We start from the raw sequence: 26,292 nt of genomic DNA on the forward strand, positions 1-26,292 counted from the left end.
GGGGGGGGGGGGGGGGGGGGCAATACCACCCCCTTGAGAACTCATGCTCCGGTTCCAAAGAATGACTCTGTCCCCTGCATTTTCACATCACAAGATGTATGCTTTTCTCTATTCATTTTGCCTTTAATGGTAGCTGGTGTCTCTAGATCTCTTGGATGATTTTTAAGAACTTCCTGAGGCCAGGGATTATGTTATCATTCACATTTGCATCCTCCGTGTGCACTGAGTTCCAAGAGATGCTCAGTATGTATTAACTCTGTGTTTACATAAAAAATAACTTTTTTTCATTATTATCCCCCTAAGGAGCCCATTTAGACCTTTTTTTCCTAATCGTCACCCCCTCCCATGAAATTTTAATGCCTGTTTATGTACTTTATGGATATCTATGCTGTCTACACAAACAGCAAGATTTTGTCCGCCCCCTTGGAGGTGCTGTCACCCGCACAGAAGATACAACATGAGCTTAGTGCAGTCACACTGCCACCCCAGCTTTATGACGTACCTTGTGGGGGTCTTCCCGGTCCACCCAAGCCACCTGGAACATGTGTTTGATCTCTTCCGCAAGGCCGATACGGGCCCCACTGTTGGCAGCGAGGTAGATTTTGGGGATGCCCTCTGCCCGGGCCATCTCGGATGCCCGCAGGTACAGAAGGTCTTCTCCAAGTCCAAAGGATCCTATCCGGAAGGTGATGTCATTGCTGATGAGGATAACGTCGCGCCCTTCTGGGTACTCAAGGGTCTTAAACCTCATTTTGAAGGCCACCATGCCCACCTGGCGAGGACATGAATGCACAAGAAAACGGGCTTGTTTCTTCAGTTGGAATTTATTTATTTACTTTTGGCCGCACTGCACAGCATGCAGGACCTAAGTACCCCGACCAGGGATTGAACCCATGCCCCCTGCAGTGGAAGTACAGGGTCTTAACCACTGGACCGCCACGGAAGTCCCCCAGGAGGAAATTTTTTTAAAGGGTGATTCCGGACAGGGGCTGGGCTCTGTGAGTTTTTTTTCTTTACAATGTTGTGTTCATTTCTTCTGTACAGCAAAACGACTCGGTTCTTTACCTCATTTCCTCCAGGAAGTCGGTTCATCTCCACCAGCTGGCCCTGCGCGTCCAGCACTAGTTCGGTGTACGTCAGGATGTCTTTGGGGTACTTGTCCGGGGAACCCCACATTTTAAAAAGAGCCTACAGAGGGGACAGGAAAGAGAAAAATCTGAAGTCATCAGGAAGTAAGTACATTTTGTACTGCTTTCTCTCTTTTTCAATCATGAACTATTTAAAGCATACGTGCAGAAAAATAAATACCCAAGCATCTATCTCATGGCTCTGTCAAATCATAATTTTTCCACAGTAGCTTAAGATTTTTTTAAAGAAATAAGAAAAATGCAGTTGAAGTCCCTGGTGTACCCCTCCCCATCCCATTCCCATCCCTCCTCCCCCCTGCTCCCCTCAGGTAACTATTATCCTGAATTACTGTCCATCAGTCCTCTGTATGCTTTTACATTTTTATTTCATCATATGTGCAGACATTTAAAACATGGCATTGGGCTTCCCTGGTGGCGCAGTGGTTGGGAATCCACCTGCCAAAGCAGGGGACACGGGTTCAAGCCCTGGTCCGGGAAGATCCCACATGCCGCGGAGCACCTAAGCCCGTGCACCATAACTACTGAGCCTGTGCTCTAGAGCCCGCGCACCACAACTAGTGAAGCCCACGTGCCTAGAACCCAGGCTCCGCAACAAGAGAAGCCGCCGCAGTGAGAAGCCCGCGCACCACAACAAAAAGTAGCCCCCGCTCGCCACACTAGAGAAAGCCCGCACACAGCAACGAAGACCCAACGCAGCCAAGAACAATAAATAAAATAAAAATAGAAACCAAAAAAAACCGTAGCATTATTTTGCATGACTTATACTTTAAATAATGGTATTGCACTGGACACGTCCTTCCACAACTTATTTTTCCAACTCTCCAATATATTTGAGAGATTTATCCATATTGATAAATTTAGCTCTGGTTTATTCATTTCCCCTGATGTTCAGTTTTCCGTGATATGAACATATCACTATTTATTCATAACCCTTTTTAGGAACATTTAGGTTTCCAATTCTACACCAACAATGCTGTAATCAACACTTTCATGGTCTTTTTTTTTTTTTTAATAGACACAGATGAGTGTTTCAATGGGTGTATACCTAGGAATGAAATTGCTGGGTCATAGGGTATGTGAAAATTCAGATTTACTGGATATTGTCAAATTGTTTTACAGTTCTAGTAAGAATGCGTGAGAGCTCCTTTGCTCCATATACTTGTCCACACTTGGCTTTGGCAAATATTTTAATGTTCACCCATCTGCTGGGTGTGAAACTGTACTGTGATTTTTTTTTTTTTGTACTGATTATCAGTGAGGTGAGCACCTTAGAATATATTGATGGATCTTGTGAGTCTCTCTTTTTTTGGGTCAATTTGGGTCAATTTCCTATTTATAACTCTTGCCCATATTTTTTAGAGTTTTGCTTGTTTTTTTTTGTTCCAACTGATTTATAAATGCTCTGTAGATAATATTGCTCTAATCCCTTGCTGGAGACAGATATTTTAAACATATTCTCCCAATCTGGGGTTTGTCTTTTCTCTTTTACATAAATAACTTTTAAATTTTAACATAGTCAAATTTATGGGGTTTTCCTATGCGTATGCTTTCAACTCACTCCAAGCAGTTTTAATCCTCTTGAAATTTATTTTTGTACACCAGATGAGGTAGAAATCGAAAATTTTTTTTCCCAATTAGGTAAGAAATTTCTTTGTACCTTTTAGTGAAATTTATTCCCTCGATTCAGAACCCCACCTCTGCATTCAATCAAGGTTCTGTCTGTGAGTGGGTCTGACTCTAGACTCTATTCTGTTCCATTGGTCTATTATTTGTTTAGCTCTGTTACAGTAATAGTACACACTGTAGTACGTACTACTGCTTGAAAGTAAATAATGACTTATTTTAAAGGATAGCTAAGACAAGTCCTCCTGATTTTGTTCCTTTTTCAAAAGTGTTTTTGCTATTCATGAACTTTCGCTTTCCCTATGAGTTTTTAAGTTGCACCAAAACTCCAGAATTATACTGAATGTATTAATTTGGGGGGAACTATTATCTTTACAATATTGAATCTTCCCATGATACATAAGCATGATATATCTCTCTATTTAGGCTTCAAGTATTTACGTAAAGTCTCAAAATTTCCTCCATAAAGGTCTTGTATGTTTTTTGTTTGATTTATCCCTAAACTTGGAGCTGATCTTGATATCGTAAATGGCATTTTTTCCAATTAGATTTTACAATTATTGCTGATCTATGAGAGTACAATTAATTTTTGTATATTGCTCTTGTATCTAGCAATCTTGCTGTATTATCTAACTGGTTCCATAAATTCTCTTGGATTTCTTGTATAGGCGTTTATATCATCTATCAAAAACGTAACTTTGCTTCCTTCTTTCTAGTCTTTATACCTTTTATTTCTTTTTCTCATCTTTTTGCATTGGCCAAGAACTCTAGTAAAAAAAGTTGAATAGAAGGAGTGTTAATGGATATTTCTATCTTTGAAGCGAATACTTCTAACATTTCACCATTAGCTGCTATTAATTTTAGGTGGGTGTCTTTTATCAAAATAAACAAATTCGGGGCTTCCCTGGTGGCACAGTGGTTAAGAATCCCCCCTGCCAATGCAGGGGACACTGATTTGAGCCCTGGTCCGGGAAGATCCCACATGCCACGGAGCAACTAAGCCTGCGCATCATAACTGCTGAGGGTGTGCTCTACAGCCCGCGAGCCACAACTACTGAGGCCGTGTGCCACAACTACTGAAGCCCGTGTGCCTACAGCCCATGCTCCGCAACAAGAGAAGCCACCGCAAGGAGAAACCTGAGCACCACAATGAGGAGTAGCCCCTGCTCGCTGCAACTAGAGAAAGCCCGCGTGCAGCAACAAAGACCTGATGCAGCCAGAAATAAATTTAAAAAAAAATCCCCTTCTAGTCCTAGTTTATTAAAAGCTTTTATTATAAATAGATACTATCTTTTCAAATACATTTTTTGCACCTATTGAGAAATTTAAGTTCTTTCTTAATCTGTTAACATGGTAAACTACAGACTTCCTAATACCATACAAGCTGTCACAAGATAAATACTACTTAGTCTAAATTTTTTTAAAAAAATCATTACTGGGTTTTATTTGCTAATATTTTAATTACGATTCATGTCCGTGTTCATAAATGAGACAATAAACCTCCTTTCTCCTAATGTTCTTATCTTGGATTAATATTAAAGTAATAATAACCTGATAAAATGAGTTAAGAAGCATTCCCTTTGTTTTTCCTATTCTCTAAACAGTTTGTATACAAAGGGAATTATCTGTCCCATGAAGGTTTGACAACAATTGTTGTAAAACTGTCTAGGACCAATTTTAGTAGATGGGTGTTCCTGACCTACGAATTCAATTTCATTCATGCTTTTTTTTCAAATTTATTTATTTATTTATTTATGGCTGCTTTGGGTCTTCGTTGCGCATGGGCTTTCTCTAGTTGCAGCGAGCGGGGGCTACTCTTTGTTGCTGTGCACAGGCTTCTCATTGCTGTGGCTTCTCTCGTTGTGGAGCACGGGCTCTAGACATGCGGGCTTCAGTAGTTGTGGCTTGAGGGCTCTAGAGCGCAGGCTCAGTAGTTGTGGCGCACGGGCTTAGTTGCTCTGCAGCATGTGCGATCTTCCCGGGCCAGAACTCGAACCCGTGTCCCCCGAATTGGCAGGCGGATTCTTAACCACTGTGCCACCAGGGAAGTCCCTGTCTGGGCCCAGTTTTAGTAGATGGATGTTTTTGAACTATTAATTCAATTTCATTAATGCTTATAATCTATTTACATTTTCTATTTCTTCTTGAGTCAGTTTTGATAAGATATATTTTTCTCAGAAATTTTCATCTGTTTTCAAATTTATGGGTTGTCCACCATACTCTGTTTCTTTATCTAAAAGAAAGTGGATAGATTTATTCCTGATTTGTCTGTTTCTTATTCTTATGGCCTGTGACTTCTGAGGCAAAAGGATACAGACAGTGACATTCTTAATTATAAAAGTTTCCATTTATTAAGCATCTACTGAATACTTTATATATATTTCTTACCACAACCTGGGGAAGTAGGTAATATTATTAGCCTCATTTTACAGAGGAGGAAAGTGAGGCCCAGAGAGGTGAAGGAACTTGCCCAGGGACACACAGGAAGCAAAGGACAGATTTGGAACTCAGGCCCAGGCCTTACTGACCCTAAACGGCAGCTTTTCCTACTATCCTGCATCTCCTATGCCTAAAGTACACTGATGATTTCCTGTGGACAGTAGAAGTCCACGTCCTCAGTTTCATGAACGTCATTCACAAGGCAATGGAGAAGATGTACACAGGCACCCATATCACCAATGCCAGTGTGCTCAATCTCCTTGAAAGGCCCTTCTACGTAAAAAAAATAAAGGCATAGAAAGCATAATTGAAGGAAGTACACTAAAATGTTATTGCAGTCCTCAGTGGTAGACAAGTGATTATCTATGAGTGAAATTTTATTTGCTTACTCCTGTTTTTCTGTATCCAGTGTATATTTAATAATCATAAAAACATAAAACATTATTTTTTTAAGTAGACCAAAATGTCCTCAAAGGCAGTGACCCCATCGTCTTCCTCATGGTCTGTCTACCCTTAGAATGGTTCCTGGCATTTGCCAGCACTTAATATAAGCATTAAAAAGACCAAAAGGAAGTGGTAAACAATCTGTCTTTAGTACGTGGAACAAGGAGTCCTTCTTTCCACTCTCCTTTACCTTCCAAAGTTTCTATATTATATTCCTTTTTATCACTGGGATGAAATTAGGTTTGTTTTAGAAAAATATACTATGAAGTCATTCTCAATATTAGTTTCTTTTCCTTCACGAATACTGTGTTCTTTAGAGTGGGGTCTTCAGAAGAGTAACTAAGGGGAATTCCCTGGCGGCCCAGTGGTTGAGACTTGGTGCTTTCACTGCCGTGGGCCCAGGTTCAATCCCTGGTCAGGGAACTAAGATCCCACAAGCTGCACAGTGTGGCCAAAAAAAAAAAAAAAGAGTAACTAAGGATGGGGGGTGTGGATGCCAGTGGAGTCCCTAAGGGGACCCTGGGCAGTGCTGAGTCTCAGCCTCAGAACTTGCCTGCCTGAACATTTCCGGGAAGTCATACACATAGGTGGTACCCAGGGACTGGGCCTGGAATCGCTTAGCCTGGAGCAGATCCTTGGTGACGTAGGGAGTATTGATCAGCATCCCGTGCTGGGGCCCTTGTTTGTTGCCGAAGGAGTGAAACATGATCTGGACAAGAAAGAAAAACAGAGAGTGAGGAGGGCAAGTCTCAGAGAACCACACTCCTGCCCAATTTACTTCTTCCCAGTCCTCAGTGAAAATGCAATGAGGGAATACTACTCAGCCAGAACAAAGAATGAAATAATGCCATTTGCAGCAACATGGATGGACCTAGAGATTATCATGCTAAGCGAAGAAAGTCAGAAAGAGAAAGATGAATACCATATGGTATCACTTATATGTGGAATCTAACATATGACACAAAGGAACTTTTATGAAACAGAAACAGACCCACAGACATAGAGAACAGACTGGTAGTTGTGAAGGGGGAGGGTGTGTGGGAGAGGGATGGACTGGGAGTTTGGGGTTAGTAGGTGCAAAGCTATTAAATATAGGATGGATAAGCAACAAGGTCCTAGTGTACAGCACAGGGAACTATATTCAGTATTCCGTGATAAACCATAATGAAATAGAATATTAAAAAAATAATGTGTGTATATATATGTATAACTGAATCACTCTGCTGTACAGCAGAAATTAATACAACATTGTAAATCAACTATATTTCAATAAAAAATGCAATGAGGGGAAGCACATAGCATGTATCACATAACAAAGTGAGTGCCCGGGAGAGTAATCTCTTCTCTGCCACTGTGGGAAACAGACGTGGAGACACAGCTCCAAAACTGTAATTATCTAACACACACACACACACACCAAACAAACCATAGTGCATGTAAAATTGGTGAAACCCAAATAAGGTATGCATTTGAGTTAACAGACTTGTCAAGACAGGAATTAGACCAGTGTCAACTTCCTGTCTTGACAATCTCTGGTTAGAAAAGATGCTATCATTGGGGAAAGCTAGGTGAAGGGTACATGAGTATTCTCTGTCCTAAATTTTCTCCTCTGTGCTATTTTTGCAACTTTTTGAGAGTCTTTGTTTCAAAATAAAACGATTATATATATACATGTAATCTACTACATGTATATATAGTAGTCAATAGGAAACGTAATTCATTTTACAAAAGTCTATTCCAAAACACGGTTGGGGAAAATACCATTTCCCTAACTGAACTAACTCAGGAACTGTATTATAATCAGCCGTAATACTCCACATCTTATCTCAAACATGGTTCTAGACTGGATTAAACTTTGGATTCATTCTCCTTCCCAGAGGAATGAACAACTGCGATTCAGAAGCTAACACTTTTATCATAAAACTCAGAGGAGCAGCCCCAATCTGACACAGCAAAGCTTCCAAGTGCCATTTTAATCTACGTCTTGCTCTCTGGGCAGCCTGTCTCCACTTTGACTTGACTTCTGTGAGCCAGCCCGGCCTTACGTTTCCAGATCTGGGGTCGGTCACTTCTTTGTAGAGGCTGATGTCCAGGTAGTAGCCTGACTCGTTGGTGATGAACAGGCGGATGGGAACGGCGTGGTCGGTGGTGGTCTGGCGGATGTTGATCTTGACCTCAGCCTGGAGCACGCGGAGTTTCCACAAACGGCTGCCGTAGCGCATCACCATGGACCGCACTGACTCCTCAATCTGCAGCAAACCACAGCAATTCAATTTCAGGACCCATTCCACGCACACTCGTAATAGTTCTAGCTCTGATTATAACAGAAAGATGAGATATACTGAATGCAAAATGCACTGCATGTATATAGCAGAGCAATACGTAGCATGTATCCATTAACTATAAGCTCATAATAATCAAAGGTATCATGCTAAGCATTTAAGCTCATTATCTCACTCTGTCCCCATAATTACTCAGAGAGGCTGGTATTTTTGTCCCCCACTGACAGATGTGGAAACTGAGGCTGGTAAGAGCTAGTGCCCCTATGTTACCCTGTCTTTCTCTCCATCATGAATCCCAAGCCTATGCATTTTCTCTTCAAGGAACCATGTGAACTGGCGGAGTTGGGGAATCAGCATGGGCCTCTGCACCCCCACACATGCCAAGCTGATGGACTAGAACTTCTTTCATCCAGAATCACCACCACAAACTCTGCCTGCTCGTGAAGAACCAGCCAATGCAGAATGGCTGAGCCACAGACCTCAGGTTCTCACCCCCTTCCCCCACCCACATGCAGCCCCCAACGGAGCCTGGAACTAGGGAGAGGACAAAATTTTGTTTTGCAAAGGACATTTTGGGCATCTGTGTCTTCCGAAACGTGAAGCGTGCCCACGGAGGGGGAACATCCTTAGGGACAGTCGTAAGGGTGGTGGCTGAAAAACGGCTCTAGAATCAACCGATGGAAGGTTTGTTCTCCACCTGCAGCAAATGAGGCTCAGACATGCACATATGCATCCTGGACCTCAGGTCTCGAGCACCAGGAGACGATACCCTGAAGCAGGAAGGTCCCAGTGAAGGTGAACCTGGAGCCTGGTGAGAGCCCCACCCCCAGAGGTGAGACCTTAGAGGGGTCCATGATGACAGTGGGCACGAAGTTGAGGAAGATATGGTTGCAGTCGGTGCGCACGCTGGTGTTGTTGAACGCCACCTCCAGCTCGTCCATGGCCTCCAGCAGCAGCCGCTCGCCTTCGTTCTGCAGGTACTCGAAGGAGGCTTCCTGTCAAAGGGGGAGAGGGGCAGCTGCTAGGTCAGGGGCGCAGGGCCCAGAGAGTCAAAGGGAAAGGAGAACATCCCCCTCCTCCAAAAGGCGTGCCAGGTCAGACAGCAGAGCCCTGCCTCCAGAGGTAAAGGGATGTCCAAGGCTATCTCGTGTATTCAGCACCTCTTTTATTTTCTGTATTCTGATGCTTTGACAGCTGGGCCTTGCTGACCCTGGAGGGACTGCCCCTCCCAGGTTAGCCAATTCCTAGAGTTTGTAAACAACTCACCCATGAGCATGCGTTTCAGGCAAACCAACCAATCCAGACCCCACACCCCAACTACCTCCAGATAGGGTCAGGCTCTCACCCTCCAGGCCACTATCCACTGGCCCTAATCACCCCAGGGCCAGGTATCAGACAACTAGAGACAGTCCCTATGCTCACAGCCTGCTGAAATACTCAAGCTAGCCAGTCCCAAGCCTGCTCACCGTGCCTCACCCATTCCTTCCCGCAGAATCCACAATAAAGGCTCCTGTCCATGTATCCCCCCTCCCTCTGCCTCCTGAGCAGCCCTGGTGCTTCCGCATGTGGCCCCCATGGCTCAGCATGCCCCCTCCTCTTGGAATCTGTGATAACAAATAAACCATCTTTTCGATCACAACTGTCTCCTGATCTGTTGGCCTTACCGTACCTGGATAATCATTAAAGCTATTAAAATATCTAGGTGACAGAGGCAGCAAAATACTGATTAGCTTAACATCCATCACTAGGGGATTTGTTAAAAAAACATTACACACACAAGATATACTTCCATGCAAGGGAACTGCATGAAGGAAATCATCTTCATTAACATGGAAAGAGGTCTACAGTAAAAAAAAAAAAAAAAAAAAAAGTCTTTAAATGATTTGTCCAGCCTTAGCTCCTATCTGTAACATTACACCTACAACCCAATCCCAATACATATATGGAATTAGGCCTAGAAAGGGTCACCAACAGGGCTGACCCCTGAGTGGCAGGATTCTGGTCCTTTTCCTTAATTTTTAAAAATATTTTCAGTATTTTTTGCAATCTTCACAATATAATCATGAATTACTTTTCTAAATGCAAGAAACAACGGGACATGATCACTCACGCAATGACCAAGTACAAAAAAAATCCCCTTAACAAATCAGGATATTTCTTTTCTATCCTCCCAATTCTCTCCTCACGCAGAGAGATCTCCGTGACAGAAGGAAGAATCCACATGACGCCCCATGAGAAGAGACCACTTCATTTTCCACCTCCCACTCCATCCCCAGACTGCAGTGTCAGTCACAAGGGCAGGGCTGTGTGTGCTCTGTGCACCCTGAGATCCCCAGAGTGCAGCCCAGGGCCTGACCCAGAGCAGAAACTCAATGAAGGCAAGGCCAGCACGTGAGTGACAAGTTCAGGGGGCGAAAGAAACACCCCGTGACATCCTACCTTGGTGATCAGGTCCGAATGCCTGATGATGACGCGGATGAAGAACCTGTGGTCCGTGACCTCTGCGCCCTCTTTCACTCTGGCAGCGCCCAGGTACAAATGCATCTTGTGGTTGGCGCAGGGCATGGCAGTTATGTCAAAGTTACGCAACCGGCTGAGCTCCAGCTGGAAGGCCAGGGCCGGCTCCAAGTGACGGTAAATGCGATCTTCTGCAAACTGCGGGCCGACCAGAGAGAGAAAACGGATGGACACACAGACACAGGTGGAGTTGGACACTGGGGCTGCATGCCTGCTTGATCCACGCCCTGTCCTGCAGATCCCTGGTGTTTGCGGGTTTAGAACTCAGGAATGAAGCATTCATGATGTCCTGTAGTTGGGAGCTCAAGAGATCTGGGATTTTGCGATGGTCCAGAGGAGAGCCACGAGCGTGGAATCTTGTGCTGGCATAAGCCTCTTGGGCCCAGGGGAGCCTAGCTAGTCCCCAGCACCTGCTGGCACCACCAGGCTGTTCTCTATCTGCCACCACACAGAGTATTTCTCAAGAAGTCACTAAGCCTTAGTTTCCTTGTGGAAATTGGTCCCCAGAAGGAGGCGACTGACAGTGCTGGAGACTGAAGAGAAAAGAAGCTAAAGAAAGGGTGCATCTTAACTAGGAAAATAAGGCTTTGGATAAATTAAAATACTGTTTAGTGGAGACTGGATTTGTGCTGGGAACAAGCCCACCTGTTCTAGAATAAGGATGAGCAAACTTTTTCTTAAAAGGCCAGAGGACTGATGGAGTATACGGTCGGTCACAACCACAGTCCACCTTCTGAATCCACGGGTTCTGCATCCGCGGACACAACCAACTGCGGAGATTCCATCCATGGTTGGATGAATCCACGAATGTGGAATCCGTGAACACGGAGGGCCAACTGTACTCGATTCAGCTGCTGGAGCGAGAAAGCCACAGGAGACAGTAAGTGATTAATGGGTGTGGCCTCCGTCCCAATCAAACTTTGGTTATAAAATCAGGGGGCTGGCCTGCAAGCCATAGTTTGCCAACCACCGTTCTGGAAGAACATAAGAAAAAGAGGTTGGCCAAATGTCCATTAACAGATGAGTGGATAAAGAAGGTGTGGCACATATATACAATGGAATATTACTCAGCCATAAAAAGGAATGAAATTGAGTTATCTATAGTGAGGTGGATGGACCTAGAGTCTGTCATACAGAGTGAAGTAAGTCAGAAAGAGAAAAACAAATACCATACGCTAACGCATATATATGGAATCTAAAAAAACAGTACTGATGAACATAGTGGCAGGGCAGGAATAAAGACGCAGACATAGAGAATGGACTTGAGGACACGGGGAGGGGGAAGGGTAATCTGGGATGAAGTGAGAGAGTGGCATTGACATATATACACTACCAAATGTAAAATAGATAGCTAGTGGGAAGCAGCCGCATAGCACAGGGGGATCAGCTCAGTGCTTTGTGACCACCTAGAGGGGTGGGATAGGGATGGTGGGGGGGAGATGCAAGAGGGAGGGCATATGGGGATATATGATACGTATGGCTGATTCACTTTGTTGTACAGTAGAAACTAACACAACATTGTAAACAATTATACTCCAATAAAGATATTTTAAAAAAGAAAAAAAGAAAAAGAGGTTGGGAGAACCGTCTTACAGAGTTACACCGGCAAGTACAAAAAGTATCCAGGTGAGACAGAAACCTGTAGTGAAGGCTGAAAGGGAGGGAAACGTGAGGTCTGAGCTCCACAGAGCAACACGGGGCTCTCACTGGAAATACCAGCCCGGAGGAGGGCTGGAATCTACACAAAAGTTGCATGTTCTAGAATATGGGGACACCACAAGGACTAAGAACTATATTCTTGCTGAATATCAAATATCTCAGGGAAGCGAGAACCAGTTCATTGCTCTTCACCATACCTCGTCTCTGGCTCTGAATGTGAAAAACTTGGGAAATTCTTTCTGCAAAAAGAAATCCATATGAAAGACAAATCAAGCAAGACTCATTTAAATATTTATAGACCTGTTTTGTGATTTTTAACCCTAACCCAGTCCACTTCTAGAATGAATCATTTGGAAAGCCATCTCTTCTCTAGGGACTGATTTTTGTCCACCCCAATCTACAGAGTAAACATCAAACAAATGGCACCAAGTCTTGAAGAATGCGAAAAACTCAGATGTGTTGAGAATCGGACTGACCTCTTGGGCAATGAGGAATGTAATTCTTCGGAGTCCATACTCCACAAGGATGTTTTTCTGCATTAAAAACCAAAAACACAGTGGGATCATATTTGGCCACAAAAAGGAATGATATGTTACCACCCGGATCAACCTTGAAAGCGTGCCGAGTTGAAAGAGGCCAGTCCCCAAAGACCTCATTGTGTATGAAATTCCCTTTATCCCATTTATAGGAAATACCCAAAATAGGCCAATCCATAGAGACAGAAAGTAGATTAGTGGTTGCCTAGGGCGGGGGAAAGGGTTTTGGGTTGAGGGAACATGGGGTGACTGCTAGTGGGTATTTTGGTGGGAGTGGTGAAAATGTTCTAAAACATAATGACCATAATGATGGCTACACAACTCTATGAATACATAGTAGTCCCTCCTTATCCATGAGCGATACGTTCCAAAATCCCCAGTGGATGCCTGGAACCACGGATAGTACCAAACCCTATACATACTATGTTTTTTCCTAGATATACATACTTATGATAAAGTTTAATTTATAGATTAGGCACAGTAAGAGATTAAAATAATTATAACAAAATAGAACAATTATAGCCATACACTGTAATAAAAGTTATGTGAATGTGGGCTCTCAAGATATTTTCCTGTACAAATTTAATGCCTTTTCCGTCTTAACTAGGCACTTATCACTCACTGTGGCCGTAATGTTTGCAGTTTAGGGTGTGACAGCAAAACTAGCACGCATTTCTTTTTTCCTCCTTCGCAATTTCATGGATAGAAGACTTGGTTTTACCACAGATCTTAGCAACTCAGCATACTTTTTTTTTTCCTTCCTCATTAAGTCAAGAATTTTCACCTTTTCACTTAAAGGAAGCACTTGACAGCTTCTCTTCGGCATGTCTGAGTTGCCAGCATCACTTGTGCTTTGGAGGCATAATTAAGTAAAATAAGGGTGACTTAACATGAGTACTGCAATACCATGACAGTTGATGGGATAACTGAGCTGACTACTAAGTGACTAACGGGCAGCTATGCTTGGACAGAGGGATGATTCACATCTGGGCAGGACGAAGCAGAATGGCACACAACTTAAAACTTACAAATTGCTTAAACTTAAAAATTTCTGGAATTTTCCATTTAAGACTGTGGTGGGCTGTGGAAAACTGAGACTGCAGAAAACAAAACTGTAGAAAAGGGGATTACTGTACTAATAAGCACTGAATTGTACACTTTAAACGGGGGAATGGTGTGCTAAGTGAATTGTATTCAGTAAAGCTATTAATATATATATATATATATATATATATATATATGTCTTAACATTTCATGAACTCTTTAATGAAATTGGTGGGATGGGGCACTGCTGTATTTAAAAAAAAAAAAGACGACAAGCTGAATAAAAAAGCCCGACACAAAAAAGTACAAACCATATGCTTTAGTTTATACAAAACTCTAAAATAGACAAAACTAATCTCTACTATTAGAAGTCAGGATACTGGTTGGTTATCTCTGGCTGGGGAGATGTAGTGATGGGAAGAGGCTCAAGAAGGGGCCAGAACATTCATTTCTTGATCTGAATGTTGGTCACACTTGGGAATTCCCTGTGAAAATTCATCAGGCTGTACATTAATGATTTGTGCACTGCTGTGTATATTCGACTTCAGTCAAAAATTACCCAAGAAAAGTACTAAACTGTTTTTAGTTGCTCCCTAAACGAAATAAATACTATTCTGTATAGTTCTCTGGGGAAAGGAAAAAACCCCAGAAGACCAGAAACAAAGGATATTTTTAAATTTCTCCATGTGATAAGGAAAATTACTAGGAGACGTGAATAGTCTTAGCCCATTTCAGAAAGAGGTAAAAGGAGACATAATCAAAAAGCACTTGACAGAATGCAGGTTGCAGAGAAAACAGGATATTGGAAAATTAAGAGGATTCTGCTGGGAGCCTGATTACTGTTCTCAACTAAAGGTGTGCGTGAATGTACAGGTGTGTGTATGTGTCTGCGAATGTGTACGTATGTATCTGCTTAGTGCCAAAATTTTAAAATAATACAGAAATATGTGACATTAAAATGTCTCCCAGTCTCCTGGTAGGTGTACATTCTGCTAACTTTCCTCTCTTTGGTATGCTGTATATAAACACTTATTTGTACAGAGACACATACGTTTAATCTTTTCTAGTTCATGCATATCCTCCTGGGTCGATATGTAGAGAACTGTCTCCTTCCAACACGCAGCCACGCTGCCCCCCACAGCCCAGCTGTTCACAGGTGATTCTGACACCCCTCCACTGCCCCCTAGGGGGAAGAACCACCAAGTATCTTGAGCATCGTCTGATGTGGTTAGGGGGCAGGCAAACTGCCAACAGCTCAAACGTTGCCTTATCTAAGCCATGGTATGCCAAGCTCAAAGTCCAATAAGGACATCAGCTATGTTAAGAAACAGGCTAGAGGGAAATATACCAGGATTCTCACAGTCACTGCCCTGGATGGTGGGGCAAGCTTTTCAGATCCGTCTGCCCCTTCAACGTTTTCTACAATGTACATCATTACACTGTTGATTAATCGATCACATAACGCTAAGTACATCACTAACAATAATGTCCCTAAGCTTTCATGGCATCATCCGTGCACTATTCACCCAACACCTCCTGCCTAGGAAGCACCAGGCCAGGTCCTCTGAGGGACGCCAAGTCAGAGGAGGCAAGAGGTGTCCCTCCCACCAGAATAACATGGGGGATACAACACATATACAGATAAATACTCTAAAAAGCAACAGCCAAAAATTTCCAAGTGTCCTTAAAGTTGAGACCAAGTCAGGAGGGTAAAGAACTAACAGCTATACAGTGTGCCTGGCAGATGTGATTAATTTATGAGCTTAAGTATCCCATTTTACAGATGGGAAAACTGAAGGATCAGAGAGATAAAGTAACCTGCTGGAGGTCACATAGCACCTGCCCCATAGTTCTACTACCTACACTTGCCAAGCTGCTCCACATTTCTGCAGCTGGGGTCATTAAGCATATGTAACAGCTGTCCCTACTGCTGGGTAAGAATCCATGCCGGCAATGGCCACCACACGCTTATAAAACCAACCCACAGTTATAGGCATACATGGTTGTTTATGTAAGTGACTTGGGCACATGGACACCTCACCAAACAGCCCCTCCTCCTTCTCCAGGGACCCAGAACCAGAGGCTGCCCAGCGTACCTTGGACTGAACGAATGTCCGGAAAATAGGCACCAGTTGCTCGTCCTCCAGGTAGTCTGCGTACTGGATGGCCACGTTCAGGATGTGGATCGGCTCTTCTAGGAGGCTCTGGGAGAGAAAACCAAGGGTAGGCAGTAGAAGGGCCCAGGGCCCCAGCCCGCCCCCTTCTCGGCTTGCTCCCTGCTCAGACACTCACCTTGCTGTCATCCTCGGAGTACAGGGAAGTAGGGGCCTTGCTGAAGAGAGGGACGTCCTTGGGCACGTTGGCAAAGCAGGAAATGACCTCATCAAAGTTCCTGGGGGCACGGGGCAGAGAGGGAGGGCTGAGGGGCCGCTGCCCCACGAGGCGATAGGTCAGGCCCAACCCTCACTCCTTCCCAACCACCGCTCTGCAAGCACATCCAAATCTGTGCAGAATTCCTGTGGTTCCTGACTAGGTCCAAGGCACCATCGATGGGGTCTTTCCCAAAAGGGAAGAATGAATCTATGTGATTTGAGATGGTGAATAAAAGAAATGATTCCCAACACTTTGGGGGCATGGCTGGGGTCCCCCTTTTACTGGCTGGTAGACCCTTGCACCCTCATCTCACTCCTCTGAATCAACTGAGGATAACAAAAGTAACCACTACACCTCCCAAGGCTGCTGTAAACATATAAGATAATCCAAGCATGATGCATAATATACAGGACTAAGTTGAAAAAAGGGCAACGATGCTGACATTTTTGAGCATGTTATTTACATATTAACTATAGTTTAAATACAATATTTTATATGTATTATCTCATTTAATTTTCCTTGTGACCCTACGAAGTAAGTCCTTCTCTTATGCCCATTATACAGATGAGATAACGAAGGTACAGAGAGAAATCGTTTGTTCAGGGTCTTATAATCAGGAAGCAGTGCAGAGCCAGAATTCAAAAGCAGGAGGTGCTGACACAAAAGCCCACTTTTGATGATATTATTAGTCTGTTATTATTAACTCGCTGTGCCATGTGTCTGGGCCACCCCCACCTGTGTGTGCAATGAATGGGTGGGGGTCAGGGGAAGCTCACTCAACCCCTGTGCGTGGGGTGTTCTGGGGAGACTGAGCCACACTGGGTACCTGGTGAAATCCTCGAATCTCTGGAAGGCAACCATGGCCCCCATCCGCTGGGACTTGGGGGAGAAGCCACTGTCCATGAAGAGCTCCGTGCTGTGCCTCAGCAGTTCAGGGTTGGTGATGCTGATGGGTACGGCCATCCTGCAGAGGAGTGGGAAGTAGGGGGTGAGGCAGCCACCCATGGATCTAGCCCCAAGAGCTGTTCCTGCCCTGGAAGCTTCGGTGAGCCAGCGCCACATTAGAGCCTTCTGAAGGAGGGGGGCTTAGAATCGGGGTGGAAGGGACGGGGTAGAGTGACAGGGGCTGGGGAGTCTCATCTGATTCCTCAGGACCTGGTATAGAGCGAGAGCTCCACACATGAATGAATAAATGAATGAACGGTACGTGCATGCATGCAAGTCCAGTTCCAACATGGTCGCCTCATAAATCCATAGTAGTGAACTCAGCCACAGAGTAAGAATGCACTCAGCGCCAATTTCTCCTGGAGAGCCCCAGCCGCCGGAGGCTGGTGAAGGGCCAGCCTTGGTTCTGAAACACATTCCAGGCCTCTGCTCCCCTAACCCCTCCCCTCCATCAAACCTGCCCTACGGACAGGGCCAGAAACCAAAACTGACCCCCAGGCCAGCAGCCCACTGGAGTTTAGGTGGCCACTGCCCCCAGGACTGGCTGCACACCAGGAGCAAATTCAAATGGGTCCCCCAGGGAGTTAGGATAGGGCCCTGGAATCAAGCAAAGGAGGGGTTGCTCATCAGATGGGGGCAGAAAAGAGTCAACAGAGCAGGCCTGAGTTGCTCTCCTGAAAAAGGGACCTACTTGCAAGGCTGGCCCTTGGCTGGCGTCCAGGAACTTGGGGTTGTCCCCACTCCCTAAATGATGAGGGAGGCTCACTGTGCCCACTGTGTAGTGTGGTTTATGCTGATCTTTCCTTCTGGACTCTAGGATTTGGGTACATGCTCAGCAGATGGTGCCCACGTGACCAGCTCCCTGTGAAAACCCTGGGCGCTGAGCCTGTAACCAGCTGCTGGACGACACTGCACACACACCATCACAACTCCCTGCTGGGAGAATGAAACATGTCCTGGGTGATTCCATTGGGAGAGGACTCTTGGGACCTTGTGCTGGCTTCCTCTGAACTTGACCCCATGCCCCTTTTCCCTTTGCTAATTGGGCTTTGTGTCTTTCATTATAATAAATCACAGTCACAAGCATGAATATACTGAATCCTGGAAATTTTCCTAGTGAATTCTAGAAACCACGGATGCTCTTGGGGACCCCCAATCCACGTGGGGCAGGGCCTGTGTGTGCCTTCCTGTTGGATACCCCTGAAACCATCCGCCAGGTCCCCTGCTCCCAGACAGCTGAATGAAGGGGTAACACACTGGTGTGGCGGCACGGGCTAAATTCGGCCCACAGATGGACCCTGTGGCTCCAGACAGATGCTGGTGCACACAGCATTTTTAATATATTCCTTATACACTGACTACCTGTCCACACTGAAAAGTTGAGGATTTGATTTTCTTTTTAAAGTCTAGCTTTCCTGCTTCTCTTGGCAAAAACATGGAAAGGTTTGGCCTCACCAGCTACTTTTCTGGAACTAGGACAACAGCCCCTCAGGCATGGCCGCGTTCTTGAGTTCCCCGGCTCTGGCCATGCTCAGCGCCCCCTGGGCCTGGACCTAAGTCCTGCTGGCCCCTCGCCTGACCTCTCCTCTGGTCTCACGACCCAGTTCACAACGTGCCTGGCTCTACAGACACAGGTGTGGAGGGTCCAGCCAGGCCCTGCTGGGCGGTGAGACCTCACCCCTCATGACCTTCCCAGAGGCCTGCAAAAGCAGGGCTGTGGAGGCAGCTGAGGCCACAGGTCCCAAGTAAGCTCCTGGCCCTCCCAGCCGACAGCAATGGCAAGGGCCTGAGGCAGTCAGGGAAGCCCTCTAGGGTCCTCAACGTCTCCCTGGCTGATAATAACACCCTGTGTCTATACTGAGGGTCACAACCAATAACCTGGACACCCGTGTAGGTTCTTGCAAGAAACAAGGCGTGAGTGACCCCCGGCCCTTTCCTAACGGGGTTGAACTGCTGTGACAATGAAATCCAAAGGGAAAGAATTCCTCCTCAGGGGCGGACAAGTTCAAAAGTTCTTACACCACCCCTCCCACAGACCCCCAAAATGATTCCAGGCCCCCAAAGAGTCAGTACCCTTTTCTCTCAATTGGGAAAATGTCACAATTCTTTTCTGGGGCTGGGGAATAAGTCTGAATGAAATAGAGTGTGGAAGCACTCAACATAGAGCCCGACCCACGTCATGCCATCGGACAGTAATAACAGTGTCAGTCATGATCTTCAAAGGGACCCTTAATATTCATCAACTTTCTGCATGCCAGGCACAGCCCTGAATGCTGTCTTTGCCTTATTTCACTTACTTTTCATCATGGTCTTGGACAGTTCTGTCCAATACAACTTTCTGCAGTGACGGAATGTTCTAGAACCACAACGTCCAACATGTGAGCTGGTGGCTAGTGCACACTTTGAATGCAGCTGGTACAACCGAGGAACTGAATTTTTAATTTAATTGTAATGCATTTTAATTTCGATATCCCACAGGTGGGCAGTGGCTACCGGAGATAAGCACTGGGCTATCTCCATTTTACAGACGAGAGAACAAAGATGGGGGGAGATGCCAGGGTGGGGAAGTGGTGCACCTGACGTCTTCCCAGCAGTTCCCAGACATCCCTGATGGGTACCTCCAGAAACAGGGCTACAGTGGTCAGGGAGAAAAGCAGCACAAGCTGGCCCCCCAGGTGGGTACCACTCTGTACCGGTTTGGGTGGGAGGAGGGCAGCATGAACTGGAATTCCACCACGCAGGTGCCGTCCCGGAGCTGCCGGTGCTGCAGGCTGGTTAACTCGTAGGCGATGTAGCCCCTCCGCACATAAACCTAACGAAACAGAAGCACAGCTGACGGAGTGCCCTCAACACCTGAGAAAACTCAGGCTGAAGGGTCCCAGAAACGATCCTGAAATATGATCCCTAAAGTGGTGGCTAACAGCAAATTTGCTCATTCTTCAGGATGTTACTTTCTCTGCAAAGGACCAGATAGTAAATATTTCAGGCTTTTGTGGAATATATCTTTATCACAACTACTCAATTCTGCTGTTGTAGGGACTTCCCTGGCAGTCCAGTGGTTAAGACTCCACGCTTCCACTACAGGGGGCATACATTCGCGCCACTGACAATACGTGAGTGGGCGTGGCTGTGTTCCAATAAAACTTTATTTACAAAACCAGGCAGTGGGCCAGATGTGGCCCATGGACTATAGTTTGCTGACCCCTGCTCTAGAGTAACACTGTCCAACAGAAATACAACACAGGCCACGTAGGCAATTTTAAATCAATTTCAGATTTTCCAGTTGATACTTAAAAAAAGGCAAGAGGTTAAATATAATTTTAATAATACATTTCAAGTCATCCCCAATACCTAAAACATTATCATTTCAACATGTAATCAATTTTAAAAACTTAAGATATTTTAAATTCTTTCTCCATACTGAGTCTTTGGAATCCAGTGTGTATCTTACACTTCAAGCACAGCTCAATCAGACTGGCCACACTGCAAGTGCTCAAAAGCCATGCGTGGCCAGTGGCTGCCATGTTGGACCACACGGTTCTAGAGTCTAAGCATTGGGAATTTTTTTAATTGAATAGGGAAGCCAGGGACTGTGCAGCAAAAGTTAACACAGCAGGCCTAATTGCTATCCTTTGAAAGGCCTGCTTGCAAGGCTGGCCTTTTGCTAGCAACTAAGAACTCAGATTTAGGGAGGATTCCCACCATTCCCAGATAAGAATGGTTGACGTTGCCTAAACTATGCAAACAGTATGATTTATGTTGAACATGTGTTTTCTTCCTGGGAGTTTAGAATTTTGGTATGTGTCAGGCAGAGAGTGCCGATGTGACCAGCCCCCAATAAAACTGTGGGTGCTAAGTCTCTAATGAGCTTCTGTGGTAGACAACTTTTACATGTGTTGCCATAATTTCTTTGTCAAGGAATTAAAAGTGCCTGGAGGACCACTGGAAGCTTGTGTGTGATGTCCTCTGGCCTTCACCCCATGAGCCCTTTCTCTCTGCTGACTGTGCTTTGTATCCTTTTGCTGTAATAAATCACAACTGTGAGCACAACTATATGCTGAGTCCTGGAGTCTTCCTAGAGAATCAGTGACCCTGGGCATGGTCTGGGAGCACCAGACACATTTTAAGTGGGGACAAAACTCTACACAACTCAAGAGGCCAAGTGAAAACCTTATGTTTACAATGTTCATCTTGAGTCATGAAGAAAAGGTTGGATTCTATTCAATAAAACTGCCCAACCAAGTGATGGAACGTGTAAAGAAAGCATCCTAGAAAAATCACTAACAGAAATAAATGGGATTCAGCATTTTATTAAGTGGGGAAGGTGGGCTGCTGCTTTCTATCTGACTTAGGACCCCTAGATATAGGACCCCCTAAATAGGACAGGGGTTTCGATGATGGGTGACAATGGTGATCAATACTCACATCTGATGCTTACTCATCCTGTGAGGCCAGCATTACTATCCCTATCTAAAGTGCAAGAATCTAAGAGTCCAGAGAAGGAAAGCAACTTGCCAGAGGTCACACAGCTTGGACCTTTGCATACGCCACTGACTGGAATCTCTCTGCTTCTCCCTCCCACCAATTCCTACTTGCTCTTCAGACGCTTTCATGTCACTTTCTCATCGAAATCTGAGTCGAACCTCCTGGTAGGGTTAAGTACTGCTGTGCAACTCTCATCACGGCCTGCATTTTCCCTCTGTGGCCCTATCACATGTATAATTAAAGAAATACTGAGTGTGTGTCTCTCCCCAGCCAGAGAAGCTCCTCTAAGGCAGAGACTATGGTTATTCTCTAACGTATCCCCAGCAACTGGAATACAGTAGGTCTCAATAATTACTGGTGAAAATTGAAGACAGGGGGAAAACACTTGGTAGGTACTTAAGAGCTGTATTAGGTCTCACTGCTGCGAACAAAGAGTGGGGCCTGGAGGGGTTCTTGGAGTTGAAACCAGGGGAGGGGTAAAAATTGCAGGCCCAGAGACAGTGGCTGTAACATGCTTATAAGCCCAAAATGGTCTCCATGGAGACCCAGTCAACCTTCTGGCATCAGGATGGGTGACCCATGGGGTCTAAAAGATGGCAGAAGAGTGGGCACCACAGGGGACTGAGATTCCAAGTTCAGAGGGTAAAGAAATGAGGAGAAATCACCAGGGGAAGACAGTCAAGTTGAAAACACCCATCATCTCATAACTACTTGAAAGGATTCTGAAAGAGCAGATGAAACGTCGTGATGTCCTGAAATTAACCGAACACCTCTCAGCCCCTGAATTCAGGAAGACCAGAGCGGAAGCAGACAACCTGGCTCTAATCCAGGTTTTGCCACTGCTCGTGTTCATCTCTGCCTGACACACAGGGAGGTCACCTTAAACTGTCACCTAGGCTCCTTCCGGCTCTCATAGTTCCAAGTGGAAAAGTCTTTCAAAGGTATCTAAGGCGGGTGAGTTGGAAAGTTTGCCTCAGACTTGGCCCTTGGGGGATCATATTTACCTGTGCCTGGTCCGGAGGAGGCTGGAATGGCACATAAGGCAGCAAGGCTTACCAGCAAGGACTCTGGACTAAGACAGACCTAATGTGAATCCTGTTTTTGCTATACTTCCTAGCTGTGTGACCTTGAGCAAGTTGCTTCACCTCTCTGAGCCTCCGTTCTCTTCTCCGTGAGACAGGTGTAAGTAACAGGACCTACCCTGTACAGAGAATGATAAGATCACGTTTGCCAGGCACGTGGCCCAGGGTCAGGCATGTGGCAGGCGGGCAGTGGATGTTAGGACCGGCACGGTCAGTACTGGTGCTGTTATGGGGGCCTCTCTCCTACTTACCTCCAAGGATGCCATGCAGACGACTTTCTTAGTATGATAGAAGAAAGTGGGCAGGACGTCAAATATGGTCGTTTCTGAGAGTATTAATTTCTACAGGAAATGGAAGGGGGAAAAAGAAGGAAAAGGGAATGTTAACAAGTTCTAACCAGCAGTCAGATAAGCAGGAGGGATGGGGGCAGGGAAGGAGGCTGGTCGTATTGTTACCACGAAACGTTGCCCATTTCCCAGGCCCACGAGATCTGAACATGGAGGCAGTTCTGGGGTGACTGCTCCCAGGGCTCCCAGCTCCAGATGTGGAGGGGGTGCCTGGAAGCCTGTGAATGAGGCAGATTTAGGGGTGGGGGAGCCCTGGGAAGATGAAGCCATGACCCAACCATGTGAGTGCTCCCAGCTTCCAATAAGTTCCATCACACATGAATTTTTAACCTCACACCTCCTGGGAGAGCCTTGCTGCCTGAGGCTCTGTCCATCCCGCAGGACTCAACCTCTCCCAGAGCCTCCCCTGGGCAGCCCTGGCCACACTGGACTAAACCACTGGAGTTGGCAACTGTGCCCTGCACCCGAGTGCCAGCCCATCGAGGGAAGGGGGAACCCGCTTCCCCACCCCCAGGCCCCACGTGGGCCACGGCGTATGCTCTCTGCCAAGTGGATGGATGGAGGTGGCCTCACCTTGAGGTTTTCCGGGCAGAACTGGTGGCCATACATGTCGATGGCAGACAGGAAAATGGACTCCACCTGGTTGTGCCTCAGCTCATAGGAGGGGAGGTGGGAGGCAATCAGGACCTGCAGGGGGAGGGAACAGAGGGGCTGGGGTGAGCCATCCTCATGGGGAGGAGCCAAGGGGCGGGTCCTGCAGCAGAGGGGACATGCACAGTGGGGGCCGCGTGTGGGGAAGAACGGCACCCTGTGACCTCATGCACAGTGGGGACCACGGCTGGCGACCCTACCTGCCTGGCTCTGAGGGCCACCTTGCAGTGCTTGCTTTTGCTCAGCTGAGTGAGCTCGCTGAGGATGGAGGTCAGCTCATCTGACAGGGAAGGGTCTGGGCCACAGAGCTCATCCTTTGGGGGAGAGAAACAAAATCCAAATGGCTCTCTGTTCTACCAGAAGGAAACAGGCCAGCATTCACCCTTGGCCAGGGGGGTGGGGGGGTGGCTGCCCCCGCAAACCTGCACAGTGTGATACACATACGCTTAGCCACTCTCCACCAAGTACCCCCCTATTCATTCACTCTCCCATTCATCCACCCCAAAACATGCCCTAAATTCCTGGCATGAAGAAAAAGACAACAAAGTCTCTGCCTGCATCACTATTAATGGCCAGCACTTATCAGGTACTTACTATGGCCCGGCAAGCAGCTAGACCCTTTCCACTCATTTCCTCAAATGCCCCCAACCCACTGACAGGTTACTACATGATTCCCATTTTACAGATGAGGAAACTGAGGCTCCGAGAGGCAACGTGCCTTGCCCCAAGGCTACCAAGCACGTGCAAGGCAGAGCCAGATTTGAACCCAGGGCTCTCCTGTCGCTATGGCCTCTCCCTCTTTCCTCTAAATGTTGTTGCCTGACTTATGGAGCTCAGTTTCAGAGAAGAGAGATGAGGGGAAATAGGGGCAGGTATGAACAAAGAGTAAAGGCCACATGGGAGGCTTTGGTGAGGGTGTGTAAGCTACCCTCCAGGAGCCCCAGTGTGAGGGGAGCATCTAGGGCCTGGAGAGGTCAAGGGAGGCTTGCTGCAAGAGAGAAGATCTAGAGGTGCAACTTGCAGAAGAGGGAGGGATGAGGGTTCCTATGTGCATCCCTCCTCTCTGCTTTTGAACAAGGGACCTTTCTGCTGGAGACCAGGGCCGCATGTGACTGGTCTTTGCAACTCCTCTTATGCCCTAAATGCAAGAAGGGCTTGGTAATGGCTCAGAGCTTATACTCCCTCAATACCCACAAAGACAGAACAATGAATGCTGGGAATCTGAATGCCTGGGCATCACACCCCCACTTCCTTGCACCAGGCTGTTCTCCAAGTGGTCACCAGATGGTGGTGCCAGGGGTCATTCTTTTCCGCATCTCCTTCTGCATTTTCCTAATTAGAATGAGACCACACTGTTTTTACAGTCAGAAAACTTTTTTTTAACATATTAATATTTCACACTTGTACAGAAACACATAGCATGTCAGTGCTGAAGAAATCTCGTGGGAAATTATTCTAAACTTTCTCTTCCTCCCAAATTCTGATTTGCTTTATCAGGTGGTGGTGGCATTAGTCTCCATCATTCCACCAGCCTGTGGCTCCAAGGATAGCACAGAATGCAGGCGCTGTCCAACAACCAGGCTAGTGGTTTTCTAAGAGAGGAAAGACTCAGGAGTTCCCTGTGGCCTAGTGGTTAGGATTCTGGGCTTTCACTGCCGTGGCCTGGGTTCAATCCCTGGTTGGGAAAGATCTTGCAAGCCGTGTGGCATGGCCAAAGATAGTAATAAAAAATAAATAAGAGAGGAAAGACTCAAGACAAGTTTTGTATGAAAAAATTTTAAATCTGGCCACCACACTCTACACACAAAAGTCTAAAATACTCTCTTTCTTGTTAACTTTTGTGAAGTGGTCCCATGACGTATATTTTAGTTCACAGCATCAGGTTTTGTTTTCTTTGTTTTGTCATTAGCCAAGTCCTATGACCACTGAATTGATGTTCAGAAATGAGGTTCCCTGTAAAGACTCAAAAAATTTTCATTTCCAAGTAATCACTCAATTAACAAGTCTTTGCTCAAAATCTCCAAAGCATCAAATACCTTCAAGTGCAAAGAACTCACCATTTTCTAGCAAATGGAAACAAGAGAGCCAGAAGAATAATATAACCCCCAAACCACACCTGCTACAACATTTTTAGCCTCCTTCACCAAGAAGCCCCTGGCAGTGCCCTAGTTCTCTGATCTGGGGGCCATTCCACCAGGCCGTCCTCTTCCCCAGGCCATCCTCTGATGAACATTATTTTAAAGAACTTCACGCCCAAAAGAGAGTTATTATGTACACAAAGCGTAGCAAACAGCAGAATAACCCACAGACCCAAGCCCTGGCCTATGAACAAATGGTGAGTGAACTGTAATAAATTATAGGCATCCTTTGTTTTACAGACACTCACACTTAAAAAGACTCCACCCAAAGGAGGTACTCTGAGAAAAGGGTTATATTATTTTAGCAATGAAATTCCCCCCAAGACTAGATATGTCCTTGGTCTTAAGTTCCCAATCCTGGCTGCATATTGCAATCACTTGGGGATCCTTCCTCCCAAATTTAATTTTTTTTTAAATTTTATTTATTTTTGGCTGCATTGGGTCTTGGTTGCTGTGCGCGGGCTTTCTCTAGTTGCAGCGAGCGGGGGCTACTCTTCGTTGCGGTGCACGGGCTTCTCACTGTGGTGGCTTCTCTTACCCTGGAGCACGCGCTCTAGCCACGCGGGCTTCAGTAGTTAT

At 45.8% G+C, this 26,292-nt stretch overlaps 1 protein-coding gene across 1 annotated transcript in view; it reads right to left on the reverse strand.

The window, feature by feature from the left end:
- Positions 1-26,292, reverse strand: part of ACACB (acetyl-CoA carboxylase beta) — a 98,680-nt gene that overhangs the window by 16,582 nt on the left and 55,806 nt on the right. Inside the window, exons 25-39 of the mRNA XM_007448226.1 lie at positions 23,776-23,889; positions 23,498-23,611; positions 22,829-22,918; positions 19,704-19,822; positions 16,892-17,029; positions 15,985-16,084; positions 15,789-15,896; positions 12,589-12,645; positions 12,310-12,351; positions 10,376-10,591; positions 8,776-8,931; positions 7,700-7,903; positions 6,208-6,363; positions 1,066-1,188; positions 503-772 (exon numbers count right to left, since the gene is read on the reverse strand). Coding sequence (XP_007448288.1) covers positions 503-772; positions 1,066-1,188; positions 6,208-6,363; positions 7,700-7,903; positions 8,776-8,931; positions 10,376-10,591; positions 12,310-12,351; positions 12,589-12,645; positions 15,789-15,896; positions 15,985-16,084; positions 16,892-17,029; positions 19,704-19,822; positions 22,829-22,918; positions 23,498-23,611; positions 23,776-23,889 — 2,007 coding nt within the window. The remainder of the gene's footprint in view (positions 1-502; positions 773-1,065; positions 1,189-6,207; positions 6,364-7,699; positions 7,904-8,775; positions 8,932-10,375; positions 10,592-12,309; positions 12,352-12,588; positions 12,646-15,788; positions 15,897-15,984; positions 16,085-16,891; positions 17,030-19,703; positions 19,823-22,828; positions 22,919-23,497; positions 23,612-23,775; positions 23,890-26,292) is intronic.

This window comes from Lipotes vexillifer, unplaced genomic scaffold, assembly GCF_000442215.2.
Source record: "Lipotes vexillifer unplaced genomic scaffold, Lipotes_vexillifer_v1.1 scaffold236, whole genome shotgun sequence".
In the NCBI taxonomy this organism is placed as follows: domain Eukaryota; kingdom Metazoa; phylum Chordata; class Mammalia; order Artiodactyla; family Lipotidae; genus Lipotes; species Lipotes vexillifer.